General features: G+C 33.1%; 1 protein-coding gene across 1 annotated transcript in view; it reads right to left on the bottom strand.

Annotated features, from left to right (window-relative positions):
• Positions 1-21,719, bottom strand: part of CSMD3 (CUB and Sushi multiple domains 3) — a 604,389-nt gene that overhangs the window by 44,186 nt on the left and 538,484 nt on the right. Inside the window, exons 54-58 of the mRNA XM_008929222.3 lie at positions 13,769-13,942; positions 12,308-12,481; positions 10,400-10,585; positions 7,101-7,274; positions 1,397-1,579 (exon numbers count right to left, since the gene is read on the bottom strand). Of these exons, the coding sequence (XP_008927470.2) occupies positions 1,397-1,579; positions 7,101-7,274; positions 10,400-10,585; positions 12,308-12,481; positions 13,769-13,942 (891 nt within the window). The remainder of the gene's footprint in view (positions 1-1,396; positions 1,580-7,100; positions 7,275-10,399; positions 10,586-12,307; positions 12,482-13,768; positions 13,943-21,719) is intronic.

The raw sequence follows: 21,719 nt of genomic DNA, 5'->3' as shown, positions 1-21,719 counted from the left end.
ATGGTTGTGATTAAAGGTTAGGTTATGGTGAGATTTTTACGTGCAAAAATACTTCAGCAAAAAATTGAGTTCTAGAGGTTTAGCTAATTTTTTTTTCCTCAAAACTAGAAAACATGAAATTTCATGGGTGCCAAGAACTGGTTTCAAATTTGTCACCTGATGACAAGCCACTGCTACAGTTTAACAATTTATTTGAAAAATTTAAGTCCAAAATCAACTGCATACCATTTGTAAGGTGATAGAAAGGCCACACAAAAGGAGAAAACAATCTCCTGATGGTTTCTGGGAAAACCCTGGCACCTGGGGAGACATTCCCAGAAACTGATAAAAGGATTAAAATGAAGAAAGGAGATAACAAGGCCTTTTCCTGGTGAACATCCTGGATGCTGGGAACACAGGAAGTAGAACCTTGGGCCTATTTCATCCATCTATCACCCAAAAATTAGTTTATTGACTATAGCCACTCAAACTGCCTAAAGAAAAAAGGTATAAAAAGAGATTGTACCCAAGCAAAAGTGGACGAGAAGTTCCATCAACTCTGTAGAGGGAAATTATGAGATACCTTTTTCTTGCTCCACCTTCTTGAGACGCCTTGGGGTGAGAGATCACTTTATACATATTTACCAATTTTACCTTTGCTCCATAGTACTTTAAAATTTTTACTTATTACTTTGTTGTAAGTTGCTTTTGCTTTATAATGCATATTAAAGTTTTTTTGTCTTTACTTATTCTTTGTAAGTTGTCTTATTTGTAAGTTGCTTTTGCTTTAGGGCATGTGCTTAAGTTTTCTGCTTTACTTATTCTTTGTAAGTTGTTTTATGTCTTTTTAAGTTGCTTTTGCTTTAATGTGTGTACCTATGCTTGGCTTTATTATTACTATCACATAGTTTAAGTGTGTTTTGCAGTTAGACCCTATTCCAGACAAAAAGAACCCCATAAACTGTCACAAATTTGTATTATTAAACGTGTTATTTTGTGAACTGTTAGAGTGAGTACATTTTTAGGTGTTGACAATTTTGTCAATGGCAAAATAACTCTTAGGAGAAACCTGCTGAGGGGTTCTTCTATCGCTATTAAGTGGAGTCCTTATATAAAAAGATATCAAATATCCTGTCAGTCTCAGTGAATCTGTTAAGTGAAGAGTCTAATTAGGTGAGATTCTAACAGACTGTTTCGGACATTAAAAGGCTTTGATCTCCTGGTGAGGGGAACATTGATAGACAAAAAATAAATTAACACAGGTTGGACAGAAAATTCTTTTTTTTTGCCTCTTTTAACATGACACTATTCACAACACAAAGCTGGCAATGTAAAATTGGTTTTCTGGTTAACACTAATAAAAATACAGTTTAAAAATAGAATGAATTTTCTTTAGAATGGATCTTCTTTGATTTACCTTTGCACTCCGGTTGTCTTCCTGTCCAACTTCCATTTGCCAGACACGTTCTTTCTTCTGAGCCATGGAGGATATATCCAATATCACAGCTGAAATGTATTGTGCTTTTAATTTTAAAATTGTTTTCTTCTCTAGACCCATGACCTGGGATACCTGGATCACCACAAGAACCAGCTGTATCACCTAGATTTTAGAGTACAAAGATTGAATAATATGAAATGTTGTTATGATACTGGATTTAAAATGTAGGTTTCTATGTATTTAGAAATAAATTTATGTTTATATTTTAGAAAAAACCTCCATATGTATCAGTGAGAATGAGTCCTTGTAATTACAAAATTACTCAATTCTCCACTAATTTCTTTGTACTTATTTTATATAAGTACAGAAAAAGAATTATAATTATCTCAAATTCCCTTAATACTAAACTTCTGATAACATAATCAAATAAGAATAGGGAAAAAAAAAGACAACCACAAAACTTTGGTCATTTTTTATTTATAATAGGGAAAACCAAGGTCCTGATTGTAAAGACAATTTTCTTATTTCCGTATAACTAGTGTTCAAAAAATACTTTTTATTCTTTTTTAATACAGTTTTATGGTGGAATGATTAGAGTTGAAACAGTTTTACAATTGAATGACAGTTCTAGTCAACAATCTTATGCATACTAAACCTGAAGCATTTCCCTGATTTACAGAAATGTTGAAAAATCCCTTCAAAACTGCCTTAGATAGTCTCCCTTAGATAGAAAATTTTAAGCAAATTCCAAGATAGAGCATTAATGTTTTCAACTATCTGTTGTATATAGATCTTATCATAATCAACATGGTAATGAAGAAGAAGAAAGAAGGAGAAGGAGAAGGAGAAGGAGAAGGAGAAGGAGAAGGAGAAGGAGAAGGAGAAGGAGAAGGAGAAGGAGAAGGAGAAGGAGAAGGAGAAAGAGAAGGAGAAGGAGAAGGAGAAGGAGAAGGAGAAGGAGAAGGAGAAGGAGAAGGAGAAGGAGAAGGAGAAGGAGAAGGAGAAGGAGAAGGGAAAGGAAGAGGAAAAGGAAAAGGAAAAGGGAAAGGAAAAGGAAAAGGAAAAGGAAAAGGAAAAAAGGAAAAAAGGAAAAGGAGGAGAAGAAGAAAAATATCAAAAAGATTGTATATCTAAATCTTTAGTTATGGTGATAATTTTTGGGAAGCTCTAGGTAACACACTATTTGAACAGTAGGTCAGTTGTTTGAATCCTTTAATATGTACTTCTGCTTTATCTTTTTAAAGATCCTTAAGACAGTTTTCTATGTCATAAGAGATGAAGGCATATTATACTGAGTTTCAGTACTAAAGAGTTGAATTCTAGAATTCTAGGGGTTGCACTGTTCAGGTTTTTGCCCATAGATTACAGTTTTCTTTAACAACTTGCAAATAAAACAGATGTTTTCCATACAAAAAATAAGCAAAACATAATAATATTTTTGTGAGAATGTCTGCATTATTTTGTAATTAGTTACACTATTGTAAATAAAGGCGAAATATTTCAAGAATCAGCTAGAAAGAATTATTCCAATTATGTAAAGGCTGTGTTATGTAGAATAGCCATACTTTTATGGTGTTTATCTAAGTTTAAATAGCAATAATAAGAAAAATTCTTACATAGAAATAGTACATAAAGTTGCCTACTCCAAGCATGCAGAAGACCAAAACTCACTATCTAGAGGTTCTGTGAGAAGTTAGGAGCCTGAAGTAGCACATGAAGGGAAAAACAGAGCTATTCTTGCCTTGGTTGGCACTGTGTGTGTGTAACCAATGCTGGTGAGAGTGAAGGGTTGGACACATCTCTTTGCTGACAAAAGTATGTACAGAACTGGATAGTAAAAAGAAGAGTAGAACTAGCTTACTTTCCTATGATAAGTGTGGCATATGACAAATACTTGTTTTAGTCCAATATATCCAAGGAGTACACGGTACTATATATTTTAATGCTTTCAGAAATAGCAAATTAACTCAAGTAAGTATAAGAACTGTCTGGTTCAAAATCACAGACTCAAAAGTTTAGGCTGTTCTCTGTTTATGCATTTCATTATGTGACACAGATCAGTAAAGTAGTCTGCCAAACCTGATTAAAAAGAAATTGCAAATAGTTCCAGATTATAGTAAGTAAAAACATTTTATAAACTATCAAAATACTTTGTGTCCAACCAAACACCCCTCTTGTTTGAAAACAGTCTGCTTGCTGCATCTTTTTAAAATATCAAGGTTTTTTTGGGAATCCATATCTTACATTTGCCAGTATTATTTTTTAGGTTATGACAAAATTTGAACAGGGCCTATTCATTATTCTATACTTGCAAAGTCTTCACAAAGCAGTTCAATTTGTGACAAGTTACTTGGCAGTATGCCTAAAATAATTTTATGATGAAAAAATTAAAATAGGCTATTTGCTAAGCCAAGTAGAAATCACATATTCCTCTTCCAAATGAAATCATGTGTTCTTTCCTAATGCCTAATTATTACTGTGAATTATTACACTTTTAATCTTAGGAAGGCTAACCACCAGCTCTTTTGATTGAAGGTTACAGAAATAATCTTTCTGAATGCCTAATCACATCAGGAAGTGACAGTGATATAAGCAATGATATCATAAGAGAACATATTTTTATTACCTCACGCAGACTCAACTAAATGATTTTTACAGTAATTTATGAGCCATCCTTCACTCACATGTGTAACAAATTCTTAGCTGACGTTTAATCTTAATGAAATGGAGGGTGTTTAGACTACTTAAGTATGCATAAAACCCTGCTGCACTTACGAGGAATTCTATGTTGCAGAAAATTTCTGACTCCATCTGATGTGCACATGATGATTGAAAACTGTTTCTGAATGCCAATATATATCAATGGGACATGACAATTCCTTCTAGCTCAGTGTCATGTGACAAAAAAGAAACTGTCATAGGGTTGATGTGAAATAATTTGATTATCTTATTTTCACTGACCTAGCATTTTCTATTTCAATTCTTTTTCACATATGAAAAGGTCAAGCATGCTGTACCTTTTTTCAGTTGAACATTCTATGCTATTTATTAACAATAATATAAAAATATGCAAATTTTAAGGCTTTAATATGCATTAGCTGATGATTTTACATATTTTTAGATACAAAATATGGAAGTTCTGTATAGTGAACTGCAAATTATTTATAATGAGAAAACATTTCAGATATACAATTTGAATACAAAATCTCAAAATTGTACTATGCCAGAATTATAGTTTGGTATGCTACAGCTAAGGAAAATAAGAGAGGAGTTTGTATTCTATACATTTTGATTCGTTATAATTAACATTTAAATCTATGTCAAGGAAATGTTTCTTCATGTATTGAGAAAGATTAAATAGATTTGATTAGAGTTTCCTATCTGTGGGTAAAAAAGCCATCATTAGAAAAAAAAATAATGCACCTCACTTTGAAATGTTTAACCCAAGATATTTCAACACTTATTTAACTCAATAGAAGAATTACTATAAGAATAGTCCTATTTTCAGTGAGGCTTCTTTGATATTTCCATCTGTATTTTCAGGCTTCCTATTTGTATTCCTTGATATTTTTGTTTAATTCTTTAATTATTTTTGTAATTCACAGTTTAGATTTTTAATTTTTTTTTCTTATGAAGACCATGGAAAACTACAATAAGTAGCCTTAGATTTTATCTAAAGGGCAGGTTTTTTCTCCAAAACAAATATTGATGCATGTAAACTGCAAACTCACTTTTTACTAACATAGTTCGAATTTGCAAATTGCATTAATATATAATTATTTATTAAATAAGATTATTTTACATTAAGGTGTGATTTCTAGTGCAGAGTTCTAAACATCAAAGCTTATAAGAACTTGATCTTTGTTCTAATTATGTCAAATTTCCTTCTGCTTTATTTATAGAAAGTTCAGGCATTAAATTACGTGTTCCATTTTTCTAGGTTCTGTCACATTTTAGCTTCCTAAGAGTTTGCAGAGGAAGGTTCAGATACTGAAAAATTCTTTCAATGCTTTAGAATTTAATGCAAGATTTTAACCAAGAAGTTTTATTTTAATATTTTATATTAATTTTCAACTATTTCTGCCAAGGGCTGTAAAATTGCATGCTCTGAAACTGTAGCTGACATAATCAGTTTATAACTAAATACACTGAAGAGATGAGGGCAGGGAAAAAAAATAGGATTAGAATATGTGAGACCCCCATCTGGCCTCCTGTATCCATTTCTGAAGTTCCCTATAAAACAGGAGCAAGGACCTGTTAGAGCAGGTCCAGAGGAAGTTCGTAAATATGATCAAAGGGCTGAAACACCTCTGTTATGCAAAAAAGATGAGAGAATTTGGGCTGTACAACTTGAAAAAGGGAAGGAAGGCATCCAGAAGACCTTATTGTAGCCTTTCAATGTATAAAATACATAAGAAAGATGGAGAGTGACTTTTTATCAAGGTCTGTAGTGACAGGACAAGAGGCGACAGTTTTAACTAAGAGAGGTTAAGTTTAGGTTGGGCATAAAGAAGACTTTTTTTATGATGAGTTCCGTGAGACACTGGAACTGGTTGCCTAGAGAACTTGTGGATGCCCCATCCCTGGAAGTATTCGAGGTCAGGTTGTAGTACGGGGCTTTGAGCAACCTGATCTAGTGGAATATGTCCCTTGTCATTGCGGTGAGGGTGGATGATCTAGATGATCTTTGGAGATCCCTTCCAACAAAAACTGTTAGATGAAGCCAGTGGAAGATGTCCCTACTAGGTTGGACTAGATGATTTGTAAAGGTCCCTTCTGACCTAAACCATTCTATGATTCTATTATTTATTAATACTGTGAAGAACCTTGGATTTTTAGTGTGAAACTAGTATAGCAGTAGTCAGATTTGCATACCATTTATTTTTCACCTCTAGCTTTGGCATAGCTGTAATCGAAGAAAAAACATCACTTATTTTCTACTTATTTTCTGCCATTGAAGTTATCTAAGTGCTCTAAATTACGTAACTTAAAGAAACCCCACTGATTTCTTTAAGTTATATAATGAAACATGAGCATGACAAGAAAGAACCTCCCCCAGTATTTACCAAGAATTAAAACTAATAACAAGGTTAACATTTATCACAATATTTGTTTAAATAGTCTACAAAAACAAATGGGATTTAGCCAAATCCCAAATTAGCGTGTGACTTGGATTTATGTTTTTCATTTGATCGCTGCTGTTAAAGTGAATCAAACTGAAGTTGTGAAACACAATATTCCTAAGCAATAAGTGGTTCAGAAAACATATCTTGACTTTGGTGAGGGTTAATCTATTATGAGGATTAGATAGTGTTTCCTAAAAAAAAAAAGCATCCTACCTTGAAATTATGTGGAGCCCATTTGGCCTTATTATACAGAGGAATGTATTACACAATCAAATTACACCTGAGGTGTCATCAAATCAATAGACATTTTTCAAGTACCAGTTTCTTTCCACAGTCTGTGAATTTCATATTAAATGTCACCAAGAAAGCCTACTTCTTCCAGATTATTTTCTTGTGGATACTTTATACTTATTTTGTGTTTACTTTTTCTACTTCTATTGAGATGGTACTTTATTTCCATCCATATGCGATTTTTCAGATTTTTAAATGACCTTCTGAAAAAATCAAAATAAATTTTAAACAACTTCAGGATATAATCATTAATTCAGAAATATTACCTGAGCAATGAGGGAGAGATCCACTCCAGTGTCCATTTAACTGACATGTCCGAGATGACTGCCCTAACAATGATCGTCTGCCTGTGCAGCTATAATGGACAGTAGACCCAAATGTGTATTTATCGCCAGACAGGATCGCATTAGGAGGAACTCCAGGATGTCCACAGTCAATCACTACAATGCATAATTATTGGAGATGAAAAAAGGTTATTATCACTGATCAAACAGTTTGCAATTTTCATTTTCATAACTGCATACATAAAGTTTGTGAAGAGGCTGACATTTTTAGGGTATGTGGGAAAGGGGTAACATCATGGGATTAGAATGCAAAATATACTTCAGACCAAAAGCTGTGAAACAAATGTTTGGAGATGTCAAAAAAAAGGTATTTTAGATACAGATATCAATGTCCAAACCCACTCATTCACTAAGTTGATCTTTATGGCATGAACACATGCACGCACACAAACATACATTCATGCTTGTACTCTTCATAGAAAAATTACATGTAGACAGTATCTGCCCAAGTCACTGCTGTGGTAGAGAATGTGCAGAAATTCATCTCTCTTAACTGAGAGCAAAGAGTTAATTTAAAAGCAAACTAAATATGTCAAGTTCAGGAAATACACAGTTAAAATTCATAAGCCAAATTCACTATGTTCACAGAATGAATCCAGGCCTGCATCTTTGATTTCTTGTTATCTTACACCTGTCCATGGCATGTGGCTTATCTCGGCCAAAGATATTTATATTTATGTACCATGAAACACACAAATTAGAGCTGCAAATATCAGGGTAGTAGAACAGGCCCTTAAATCATACAACTGTAGTTTTTACCAAAACTTCATTGTATTCAATACTATTTTTAGTAGGATTTTTTTATTTAAAAAAGAAAATCCAAATCAGAAGCCTGATCAGGGTTGAGGATGTATTCAATTCCATAGCATTTCAGATACAGGCAACAGTACAGGGATTGTACAACACAGCATATAACCAAAATCATGTGTGATTTGTCTTTAGTAGTTATTCTGGTCTTAGAGCTTTAATTTATGTATATACTGCTTTGCACTTATGTTCTTCCAAGGGTCCAACTTCCAAGGTGCAGAACCTTCCCGACAGCCCTACAAAGGATTTAGGAATGTGATATGTCAATGACTTTGCTTCTACCTAGTGTCACTGACCCCTGTGCACAACTTTTAGGCTTGCGGGACTTTTAGTAAAATGGTCAGAATAGTCAGCTTTACATACTGAGCACTTGATGTCAGCATGTTATTTTTTAATCAATTCCTTATAACTAAAATCTACTATTATTATGTATTATTGCAGAGATTGCAAACTTGGAACATTGTTAATAAACAGACATGTTGATCATGCAGGATTCAACAAAATGAGACTTTTTCTTCTTGTGAAAAACATTCACAGTTTTTCAGAATATTTTATTATCTGTATTGTGCTTGATTGATTCTTTTGCCCTATTCAGATGTCATAGAGGAAAAGTTAATATCATACTGGTACCTTACAGCTTACAGCTTTGGGCTTTTCTATACACACTTCCCTTTTTTGTTTACATTTATGCCTAAAAGTCTTGAATCCCTAACAACTGATCTTAAAAAGTATAGTACCCTTAATGCTACCTTTAAATTGATTATGCATTCTACAAACTTTAATTTGTATTCATATTTTCATGCTAGGATTTCATATGAAAAGTTGATTGTATTTCTTTTTTTTCTGCTAATGCTAATTCATTCTCCGTTTTGTTTCCAAAAAGTTCTTCTTTTCTATTTTAACACCCTCACTGAAAAAAATATAAAATTCTTCCTTATATATAATCTAAATTGACCCTTTTTAGTTTAAAACCATTACCCCTTGTGCTATCAATACATGCCTTCGCAAAAAGTCCCTCTCCAGCAATAATTTGCAAAATACTCCAGAGCTGAAAGGTTCTTACAAAAAATTTGAGTAGCTGCAACAGAATAAGTTTTGGTAAGCTTGTCATTACAAAATATCATGGACAGCACCCAGGTAGAATTCATTGACCTCTTTATATAAACAACACAAATAAAGGGGAGGATGCCCTTTCAAAAGTATAGATAGCACTCTTACTCCCAAAGCTCAGTTTAAAATAAAAGCTGTATCATTAAATTACTTGTGACAATTCAGAAAAAATGACTGAGAGCTAAAAATACAAATGTAGAAAGAAGAAATCTTTGCAGCTTTACCTTAAAATTCTGCTCTCTTTGTAGATATGTTACTATTAAGCAACATTTCTCTTTCTGAAATGGTAATGTTACCTTTAAATTTAATGTGAAACCAAGAGACACTTCTTTTTTAGTTTAACTGTGACTTGCAATCAAACTATTTATCCCATTAAAGAAAGGGAAAAGTTCCATAAATTAAAGTTTTAGCTGTAATAAGAAAATAGTTTCATACTTTTTTTATTTTTAGAGAGAGAATAGCAGAACTGGAGAAGCCTCCCGAGAACAAATATCTACAATATTGCAAATATCAGTCCATAATTCTCAAATAAGAAACTCTTTACTTGTTTTCCCTTTAATCTCTAGAAAATTAAGCTTTCAGCCTTTCTCAGAGAAAAATTTTGACCATAAACCAAACCCTTTTCATACACTAATAGAGAACCAGGTAAATCAGCTGTCCCAGCCAATTAAAAACATAAGAAACATCTCTGGCTATATCTACATCACAGTTAGAAAGTTGTTCATGACAAGCCAGAATAGAAAGAACCTATTTGTGTTGATCCACTTGCCTTAGTGGATAGGTTGCATATGAGTATGATGTTCAGGTAGATCTGCTACTGTGGTAAACTGAGGACATTATCCAGAGGACACTTTAGGAGTTCTACAGTGCTTGGTATCTTCATAGATAGTCTGATCTAACTGTTGTCCCGAAGGAAGACCAGAAATTACTGTATTGATATAAGTCAAAAATTGTATACTGTAGGTTTTAGGTTTCAGTGTGATAAGAACTCTGTGGCCAATAGAAGCCAGGTATTGGCAAATTCAATAGATATGTTTTGACCTTGTGTTCCTGCTATCAGGGATTATTACGCTGGAGCATTGAGGTGTTTGTTTTGACTATTGTTTGCCCCATTTGCCACATGCAATAACAATCTAACTGCTGCTTCAGCTGCTATTGAGACCTTTCATCAGTACTGCACACACACAAATGTATATTAAACATGATTATCGTAATTGCTGTCATGAGACTGATGGAAATGTTGTGTAAAATAGTACCCAGTCTAGCCCACATTCTTTGCAGAAGTAAACTCATTATCTACTTACTAATACATTCAGGAAGAGGTTTGTCCCAGTGGCCATTTGGTTGACAAATTAAAACTGAAGAGCCAAATAAAAAATATCCAGGATTACAGTCATAAAATACCACTGTGCCATATGTGAAATTTCCATGTTCTATTTTACTTTCTCTTATAGAATTTGCAGGAATTCCAGGATCAGAACAATTGACCACTAAAAAGAAAAAGAGCATAGACTTGAGAGTCATACAAATACAGTCTCCTAAAATGGTCTTTAAATGATCTCCTATCACTCATGTCAGTTGAACAACCATAGAATCATAGAATATCCTGCACTGGAAGGGACCCACAAGAATCACTGAAGTCCATCTGCTGGCCCTGCATAGGACAGCCCCAAGAATCATACCATGTGCCTGAGAGTGTTGTCTATGTTCATATTATTAAGCATGTATTTAAAGTAATGAAAATAATCTATTAATTAATCTGGAATAGTGAGCACTTGAAATAAAATAGAAGGAACTTTGACCATTTCAATAGTTTTCCACCATTACTATAGTTGGCTAGGAAACTAGCTATTTAGCGTATTGCAAATAGTATAACAACAAGTGTGCTGTTGAATTTATATGACAATTGCAAATATAGTCTTCGTAAAGGTGTGCAGCCTTTTCTATAATATTTCACTTTAGGCAGTTTACAAATATGCAGGGTAACTATTGTTATTGTTATTAGTAGAAGTAGTAGTATTGTTGTTATTGTTATTTAACCTCAAAGCAAATAAAATTATTTTCATCAGAATTGATTTCACTGCACATGACAGACACAATTAATGATGCCCTACACAAAGTTAATTCTTTTTAGTTTTAAAGTCTCTTCTAAAACCAGTATAAGATTTCAGGACTGTGTAAAATTTCAAAGCATAACCGATCAACTTATTTACTGATCAATAACTTATCAGATACATTGACATATTACTCTGCAATACCAGAGTACCGAGGTGATTGAGAACAACTGGACTGAACATGAGATTAAGTAGGTACCCTAAACACACAGTGTTTAGTATTGTAAATTTTAAAAATAATATCTTCTCATCAACAAGAAGTCCCTTGGAAACTTAAGTTCTGTAAACTATTTGGTAACATCACTAAAGGCAAAGTGATCAAATGAAAGTGGAGAACACCTATAAGAAGGAAAATATAGTAAATAAAATTCCTATAAAAACATAATATGACTTAGTTAATGTACAGACAAAAATCCATAGAAGCTGTAGAGAAGATGCTGAAAACACCATTTCTGCATATGTTCAAGCAGGTTACAGCAAAAAATACATTTTTCAAAATAAAAACAATTAAAATATTTTAAAAAATCATAACAGATTTTAAAAAGACAATGTGGCAAAACATTTCTAAAAGTACTTATGAAAACTCAAATTCCACAATACTAATTCCACAATACTATTTTTTTTAGAATATTATCTAGAGCATTGAGACCAACACAAATGAATTAAAAATTGGCTAACAAATTAGAAAAAAAAATTAAAAATAAAGATGCTCAATGGAAACATAAGAGAAGAAAAATACAGATTTTCTTATGCATCTACTAGAACTATGTCAGCAAAAATGCAGAGCACATCATTTTGGGATTTAAGTTTTTAATTATCTCTGCATAATTTTGCTTAAGGAACTTGTAGGAATGGTTTTAAAAAAATCAATACAACTACAGGCACATAAGAAAGTTTCTCTGCAACAGTTATCCTGGCAAGCTGAATGTGAAAAATCATAGAATCACAAAATATCCTTAATAATATGATTAGTATGCTAGTTAGTCAGTCTCTCAGTAAGAGGGAGATCACTTTGTCATGACAGTGTCATTTTACCCTCTGTTTTCAACTTTAAATTTCCAACATTTAGTTGGACATCTGTATATTCTGCATTCTTACCTTTGCATATTGGAGGTGGATGGCTCCACTGCCTGTTAGCTTGGCACTGTGCTTTGGTCGGTCCTTGCATAATATACCCAGTATTACATGAGAATGTCACAACATCATTGAAATTGAAACCATTTCCACTTGTTCTTCCATAAATAGGACTACCAGGGTGACCACAGCTAACAGCTAACAAAGCACAAAACAAAGAAACAAAAAAGAGTGTGCTGTTATCACTGTTCATTATTTATTATGTAATAGATAATAATTATATAATAGTATCATATAATAGTATTTTCAAGTTTTGATATTATCAGATACTGAGGACTTCCCATGATGGATTCAAATTCGAGAACTTATTTTAAATAAACTGAATAGAATTTGACATGCAGTAGTGAAGGCAAATGAAAAAAACTCTTCTGAAGAAGCAGGAGAAGAGCAAGCACTAGATTTTCATTACATATAGTCTGAAATTTAAGAAAAATATATTTCAGTTCCTCAGGTATTATTTCTTACAAATAGGTCTTAGTATCAACTCAATATTTTATCTTTGAGGCCTAAATATTAGTGAAGTTATAAATTTATGACTGGATATATGAAACATTATGGGTACAGTGAAATTTTTCTCATATTTATACAAAAAGTGACTAGAGAAGGTAAAGTTTATTTTATGTGCCCATAAAAAACAGATGAAAAAAACAGTAAGGAAAATCAGACACAAATTAATTTTCACAAAATTATTCAAAAAACTTTATAAGCATTTTCTTCTATGCTGTAAAAAATTCCAGTTGTTGATAAAAAAGTTCGTTATTAATTTAAAATAAAAATTTAAAAAATCACAGAATAAATTAATTAGCATTGAATATGATTCATCATTGAGAGAGTTTGTGACACAAAGATACAGTTGTAATTTACTTGAGAGTCCTTCAAGAAATCTCAAATTTTCCTAAATTAAATACAGAATTTTCTGTTATTACTTAAAGATCTTTTATGTGATATGTTGGCACACGTATCACACAAAAGAAAACATACCAGCATCTCTGTGAGGAATAGTAAGGAAAAAAAATTACAATTTTTTGAAGAAAATATTTTAATCATCGGTGTAATGATTATCAGTATAATCATCAGCTGACAGTATAATTCAAGTCTAACTATCAGTAGTGATAGTAAATGCACATAAAATATTTCCAAAAGCCACTGTGGGTCATAAAGCCATTTTCAAATTTGAGTACTGATGTTTCATACCCATGTATAAACACCAGGTATTTAGTAAAAGATGTAGTGGAAATTTTAAGTGATAACACTTAACTTCACCTGATACATGAGTTATAGGTTTTGTGTAGCCACACACATTTGAGGATCTGCCTTAACTTTTTTTTTTTTTTTAATGAACGCTAAGTTGCAAATTCAATCCTCATCTTTCTGACATAAATATTCCTGCAACATAAATCCATATGTGTTGACATTCTTACTTACGCACACAAGATGGAAGCTGACCAGACCAGTTGTGATCCTGTTGACATATTCTTACAGAAGAACCAATCAATCGAAAACCAGGACTGCACTGGTATACAACTGTGTCTCTATATCCATAATTTTCTCCTATTACTTGTCCATTGACTATAAGATCTGGAATACCACAGTGACCAGCTAGATTTTTTCACAGTAAAAAAATATAAAAATAACAATTAAATAAAAAAAAAAAAAGAAAGAAAAAAGAAAAAAGGAAAATAAATCAGTAAGTATGCCAGAGAAATTTTAAATAAACCTCCTTAACTAAAACAAAGAAATGCCGAATATCTTTCCTTTTTATTTAATTAACTTAATTAAAAGCTTTATTTTTATTAAATTGGGGGAATCTGTAGTATTGTATTTGTATAGGTAGAATTGTACACATAAAGAAGTGCAAATAGACAACATAGCAAAGAGATTAAATGTCATATATGTTAATGATTTTTTTTTAAAATATGAGTAATTCCTTTTTATTATAACCTGTAAAAAGTCTATATTATTTCCCTTAGTTTTATTTTGATTATGATTAAACCTAATACAGGTAACATTTAACCATCATACATTTAAATAAATATTTAAAAAATAATATAAATACAAATTAAATAATATAAATATTATAGATATCAAGCCATGTGGACATTATAAATATAACCTCCTTACAATGTAAAAAAATTAACTTGGACAATTTGTTGTTGGAATCTGACTCTCTGGATTGTTTTCTATTCTTTCTGTCCTATTGATCCCAGGGGAATCCCAAAGACGTTAACATGTTTTGGTTGAAGGCAGTCAGCACAACTGCTGCCAAATGTCCTGCAAACAAAAATCTTTCTGTCTAGGTCTAATCTTCTACCCTGTATTCTCAAAATATGAGAAATACTGTATTTATGCCATGAAAGCACTATGACAGTCACAAAGAGACATTTTATCTAAAGAGAAGCTGGGAAAATGAATGAACTTTGTGTCATTCATTACTATTTTTCTTAATGAATCCTGGAAAATGGGCACTGTGATTCAGCAAAAAACATGCTGATGGAAAAATCCTCTAAGAACAATTGACTTCATGAAGACTATGAAATACAGTAGACAATTCACTGCAAAAAAAGAGTAGACAAGCAAGAAAAACAGGCAATACTTTTGTGAAAAAAATTATTACCAGCCACCCAAATTCCTCTGCTCTTCTTTTTTCCTCTACTTCTCCTCAAATAGCCCCTACAAACAAACACCCAAAGCATGGAATTGCAAATAAGAAAGGACATTTAGAAGTAATATGGTTTGGATTGGTTTTTTCCTTTGAAATTTTAAGTGCTTATAATACTGTGATATAATTTTCAGCATTTTGCCTCATTCATTTGGGGCTAGAAATGTCTTTAAAAAAACCTGAAAATCTTCCATTTTCTTATAAATTGAGCCTTGTATTGTATTTCATTGTATGATTCATGATAAAAACATCAGAATTTACAATATAGGTTGTATACGAACCTTCACACTTATTAAATTGGTGATTGCAATTTGACTTCTGTATAGTTAGCAGGAGTCCAAATCTAGTACTGTTTAAGGTATTCTGCCTTCATTGTCCCCTCCCCATTTCCCTCAGTGTTGTGTAAGGACCAGGTATACTTGAAATTTGTTTTATGTTTTCTAGGATTAGATGGCATAATACATGTTTATAAAATTTTTGTCACAGCAGTTTTTGATTCTCCTGGAAGTTCATAATCCATTCAGAAAGTAGCAGACTTTTTTGAACATGCCTCAAAGGGACTAATTTCCCTATCCTACCACATTTTTGATGATAAACAGGACTAACCAGATGAGGAATAAAAACTGAGCTGGAAAAGACTGGTTTCTGTCAAAAGTGCAACCAGACAGTCTGCAGTGATTAAGACCATGTTCAAGGAAATATTTTTCTAGTTGCATTTAATTACAATATATGGCTTGGTTCTTAATCAAGAATGGCTTTATGGCAGTTGCTTTATGGCAGAATGGAAGCAGAATACATCACCAGAAAGGTCAAGCTCTGTTTCATGTGCAGAGAAGCAATTCAATATGTGAAGCCTGCGACTAAGATCAGACAGCAGCTTCTGCAACTGTGTATAGATGTTACAAAAACACACACAACTTCAACAGGTGAAAAGTCATTGTAAATCATCTGTACCTCTTGCATCAATGTCCCTGTTTCTCTCCAGAAAATTTAAAGTCATTTAAAATTCTCATCCTCTTAAACTACTTCCTCTCAATTGTCATAAATCTCAGACTTCTTTTTAATTTCTTCTTTTCTTTTGACTTTCTTCAACACCTTCTGTTGACAAGGGGGGGATAGCGGATGTTGCTTACCTGGACTTCAGTAAAATGGTGTATTTAATACCATTCCCCACAGCCTTTTCCTGAACAAAATGGCAAGATACAGGTTGGGTGGGTGATCTGTAAGATGGGTAGAGAATTGACTAACAGGCTGCACTAAAAGGGTGATGATCAATGCTTTTTCACTCAGGTTGGCAGTGATCCCCGGGGATCAATACTGGGCCACATGACGTCGAATATCTTCATAAATGATCTGATTAATGATGCGATTGAAATCAGCCTCACAATTCTGCTGAGGACATCAGACTGATAGTGAGGTGGACATGTGAAAAGGAAAAGCCATCTTACAGAGAGACCTAGACAGGCTGGAAGAGTGGGTGAGCCAGAATTCTATGAGTTTGTAATAAAGACTTTGTAATAAAGAGTCTGTAAGGTTCTGCACCTGGGACAATGTAACCAAAGAACCCAGAACAGGCCATGATCTGTGTGACTGGGGAACATTATCACTGAAAGGGACCTGGGGGTCCTGCTGGACAACAAGCTGACCATGAGTCAGAGTGTGCAGCTGCAGCAGTGAAGGCAAATTGGATTTTGGGCTGCATCTGCAAAAACATTACTAGCAGCAGTAGAGACGTGTGCATCCCCCTTTACTCAATGCTTGTCAGGCTGCACATGAAGTAATGTGTCTATTCTTGTCCCCACCACTTCAGAAAGACTGCAGACAGATGGGAGAGGGTCCAAAGGAGAGCCTTGAAGATAATCAAAGGGTTGAAAAACCTGTCTGTGAGGAAAGGCTGAAGGTGTTAGTCCCTGAAGAAGAGAAGGCTTGGGGGGACCTTACCACAGTATTCCAGTAGTTAAAGGGTGTCTATAAAGAGAATAGAGGGTCTCTCTTCCCATGGAGTCACATGGAGAGGACGAGGGGTAATGAGTACAAGTTGCACTGGGAGAGGTTTCATCCTGACATATGAAAGAATTTTTTTGATAATAAGAACAAGCATTCACTGGAACAACCCACCCAGGGATGTGATGGGAGTCCACATCACTGGAAATTTTCAAGATGTGACTGGATAGGTGTGGGAAACCAAACAGGTGTTGCAGATAGGGTGCTAGATAATCCCATTTCATCTCCCTATGCCAGGAAATGTTGGACCAGAGGATATTTAAAGCTCTCTTCCAACTTGAGCTCTTTATGATTCCATCACTTCAAATCCCTCTGTCTTGATTATTTCCTCCTACTCTGTATGAGTTACATCTTTGGAGCACTAACTATATTTCATGACTAATTATAAACTTCTCACTACTATTAAGGAAATTGATATTTTTAAAATATTAGAACCTACTTCTATCCCCATGTCAGATTTCTAAAGTGTAAAATAAATAAATCTAAGTGCATGAAGGATATTATAAAGCTGTAGTTCCATCATAACAGAATTCTAAGTAAACCTATTGTGACAGTGTTAAGAAAGTAAACATCATTTAAAAACAGGATATACCAGACTTGTGACACATTTTTCATTGCAAATCTAAAAAGAAATAAGAAACATTTGGGATTTGCAGCATTTTCCACCAGTTTTCACTTTGCTTTCCGGGGGATGTTTTGTGTGACTGAGAGACATAAAAAAACATTTAAACCAAACCAAACAAACAAAACAGAAAAAAAAAACCCAAAACAACAAAAACAAGCCAACACCCCAAACTGATGGGTTCAGCTTCACTTGTTTTATTTTCAAAATACCATCTGTCAGGTGCATGTAGTAAGCAGTTCACTGTGTTTGCTATGGAAGTGTATATAATGGTATACAAAGTTCCTGTTAAGAGAACATTTGAGAATATTATTGGAATTTCCACTAATTTATGCAGCTGAGTAAATTCCCTAAGATGTCATAAAGTCATGAACTCATTAATTAATTTTCATAACTTTTATTCTTTTCTTGTTTTATTTTCTCACTCTGTTTCACATATCCACAGAGATGTTCTCTGTCAGAGGAAATAAAGACCTTCAGGTTATAATAGTTGCTATTGTTTCTTCTCTAATATCATGGAAAAAAAACAAACATAGAGGAAGAAAAAATAAAACAACAAAAACTCCTATCACCATCCACACCTATATCTCGAAGAGTAATTATTACTCAATTTCTTTTCAATTCTATTCTGGTTTTGTTGCTTTTCTTCCAAAAGTAAGGTGTTTATTCATTTTTCTCATGAATATTAGTAGAATTCTTCCCTTTAACAATTTTCTATTAAGATACCTGTGACAAAAAGAATTCCAAAATTATCATTATACATTAAAGATTTGCTCATACTCATTAAGCATATTCTGGTAGTTTTCATGATCAATTCTGCTGTTAATTGTTTTTCAGGACTTCAATTAAAACTCTTATTTTAAGGGCTTTGTGGCAAATAAATTTATTTTTCCTTATTAAGATTCTGAAATGAATTTTTGAAGTGCCATTCAGTAGCTTTTTCTGCTTTCCATTGCACATTATGTGTTTGCAACATATATAGGTGTTCACATATATACAAATAGTGAGTTTGGGGTTTGAAGGGGTTTTTTGATGTGAAAAGTTTTCAAAGTTTTCAGATTACTGCTGATTCTTTTTTAGCCTGAGGAAAATGAATACGGCACATATATAGTTTTCTGAGAAACTGAACTTGTTTCTGAATGAGACATACTTAGTGTTAAATGGCATCAAAGATCAACTCTATTCCTTCAATTTATCTCCTGGGTATCCCTAAAACATTTTGTCACTTGCTTGTATTATACATCTCTCTCATCTTCCATGTAAATGATGTCAGTTTTGTCATACTGGCATAAACAAGGAGCAATGCACAATTTTACCACAGCAAAAACATTGTGCAAACCCATAAAGGGACATAATTTTAAATCTGTTCTCATTTGAGACATGTCATACTTATCCCAGTTGAATGGGATAGGATATGGAAGATGAACATTTTAGTTATGGAACTCGATATAATGAAACTGAACAAAATGATAGCACTGATTGTTGTAATAGATAGCCTTGATTCATAATAACCATAAGATCTAGTTAACTGTCTTTTGCAATAAGACAGAAAATTATTCCTTCTAAATGCAATTCAGATACAAAACTGCACAGGAGCTAAGCTCTGAAGGTGTAGTGTTTTCAATGAGGACTGAATGCAAATAATGCAAAATGGATATCATATTGACAGAACTCTCTGTGAGTATGATCAAAATATGCCAGAAAACTATGGCAAAAAGTGGAAAACAGATGCAAAAAGATAAGGAAGTAAAAAGAACAGGACTGCTGGGGAAAAAGAAACTAAGAGTACCGCAGGGAAATCAAAGGATCAAATACTGACCAGCAATGTTGTCTCCTTTTTTTTTCTTTTTTTTAGTTTTCTCGTTTGTCAGTAAACATATTTTGGAAATAGATGAGAAATTATCTAAGAAATACTTATTCTGTTATCAATTTACACTCCTGTTTGACATACCAATAAGTCATGGAATATTTAAGTATCATGGATAAAAGACTTTAATAGTAATGTTATTATTACCTAATGGAATACACTTTTTTTATGCCCAAAGTAATATTCAGATTACAAGCCAAAACAAAACTGTTGGGGTCACCTTGGAAGGCTATTGAAAACAAATAATTAAAAACAATTATAAAAGAGTTGCAGGAAATATGGGACAGAAGGAGTGGCTCAAGCAGTAACATCAATACTGTACTTCTGACCTGCATTTATCAGAATGAAAGAGACAGAAAAAAATAAACCCTTGCATGATACATGGACAAATACAAACATATAAAACCCAGAACATTTATTCCACTGCATTAAGGACTGGGTAATGGATAGAAGAAAAGCTGAAAAAAAATGAACAAATATTAAGCAAAATCTCCATTCAACAATTTCCAATCATTGATTATCATAATTACCACTACTGAGGGAAAAAGTATATTCCAATACACAGTAGTAGTAAATAGCTGACTTCACACTAGGTTAGGATTCTACTACTTTAGATTAGGCTATTCTAGACTGTTCTCACGATAGCTTTGTTCATTGTCAGTGTCTCTATTTTGATGCTGTACCATAAGACTGGATGTAGTTCCATTTTTATTATGATACAGATATAAAAGACCTATGTAGCAGTTCTGTGAATTCAGATGAGACCCCTAGGTCTTAATGTAGCTTATAATTTATAATACTGAATCAACAGATGTCACTCTTGTAAAGACAACAAGTGAAACCTACATAAAAAAGAGACTAAAAGGTACTAAATGTGAAGGTTTTACTGAGTAGCAGATTTGAGAGGGGAAATAAGCAGTATAACATTCACCATTTCCAGTCCAGCAAAACAAATAAAGAATAACTACATGAAATATTAAGAAACAGAATTAGTCAAAAATTAGGAATGAAAGATATTAATAACCTGTGAGCACCAAATAAATTATCTAATTTGACATGAAACCCAGCTCTAGCAATGAAGAATGAGCCTAATAACTTCATGTCAGAACCTTTGAAACCTTAGCTGTAAATGATGTTTCTTTTCTGCAGGTTGCTCTCTGAGATGAAAAGAGTAGGAATAAATGAATACAGAATCTTTACATTAAATGGCAAAAATGTGCCTGTGCTTATTTTCGTTGTCAGTAGCGTCAAACATGAGCATAGTAGTGAAAGAAAACTACATACCAATGTATTATTGAAAAAAGAGATTTAGGTTATTACTCAACAAAGTTAATTAACCTGTCAAGATGACCTCAGCTGAGGAGGGAAGAATTATTTCCTGGCATTTTTTTTCTTCTTTACAGGGTTTTCATTTTTTATAAGGATATAAGAAGGTGCAGCACCGGACGAAGCAGGGTTTGGGGTATTTCTCCTGCTATTTTCAGAAGGTCCTCATCTTGACAGCTGTTCAAGTTGAATTAAACTGTTCAAGATGACTGGTAAAGTTCTTTTAAATCTTTTTTAATCCATGGTACATAAAGGGAAGTTTTTGCTGAATTCCTTTAAACAACTGAATATTTTTTTTAAAGATGAAACATCATGTACCTAATTTGAAAGTCTAGTTGTTATTATTATGCAGTAGTACTGAAGAATAAAGAGAAGCCTATGGCTAACTCTAGATATATTAATTCAGTATCACTGGAGATACAGATTCTCCTTTAATTGCAATAACAAGATAAAGAAAGATATTTAAAAACAGCGAAGACAAGTTAGTTGCTTATATATTTTTCTAGAAGTCTTAAGTATGAAAATAGTGGTAGGAAGGTTACACTTCAGAGGTTACATACCCACAGAAACCTTTCAGCGACTGAAAGCTGATTGGGAAAATATAAAAACTAGCACTGGTAAATAAATGCACTGAATATTTTTCACTGTCAGCTTACATGGTTTCTTTGCCCCAGACAGTAAGTCTGCTATTCTTTTGACCCTGTTGACAGCACTGTTCTGTACAGAGCTGTTTGATAACTATTCTTTCCTTTATGAGTAACAAGCTGCCACTAATGACTCATTAGTGTTTAAAACTGGTGTTTTTGTATGAAAAAATGAAAAGTTGAGTAAAACTGGGGTAAATATTCCCCAGCTAACAAGTCAAAGGTTGTGTATACATTAGCATTTTGGTTCATCT

Source organism: Manacus vitellinus, unplaced genomic scaffold (genome assembly GCF_001715985.3).
Source record: "Manacus vitellinus isolate BGI_N305 unplaced genomic scaffold, ASM171598v3 scaffold_1_pilon, whole genome shotgun sequence".
In the NCBI taxonomy this organism is placed as follows: domain Eukaryota; kingdom Metazoa; phylum Chordata; class Aves; order Passeriformes; family Pipridae; genus Manacus; species Manacus vitellinus.
The sequence above is the reverse complement of the archived record's forward strand: the minus strand, read 5'-3'. Positions and strand labels throughout refer to the sequence as shown.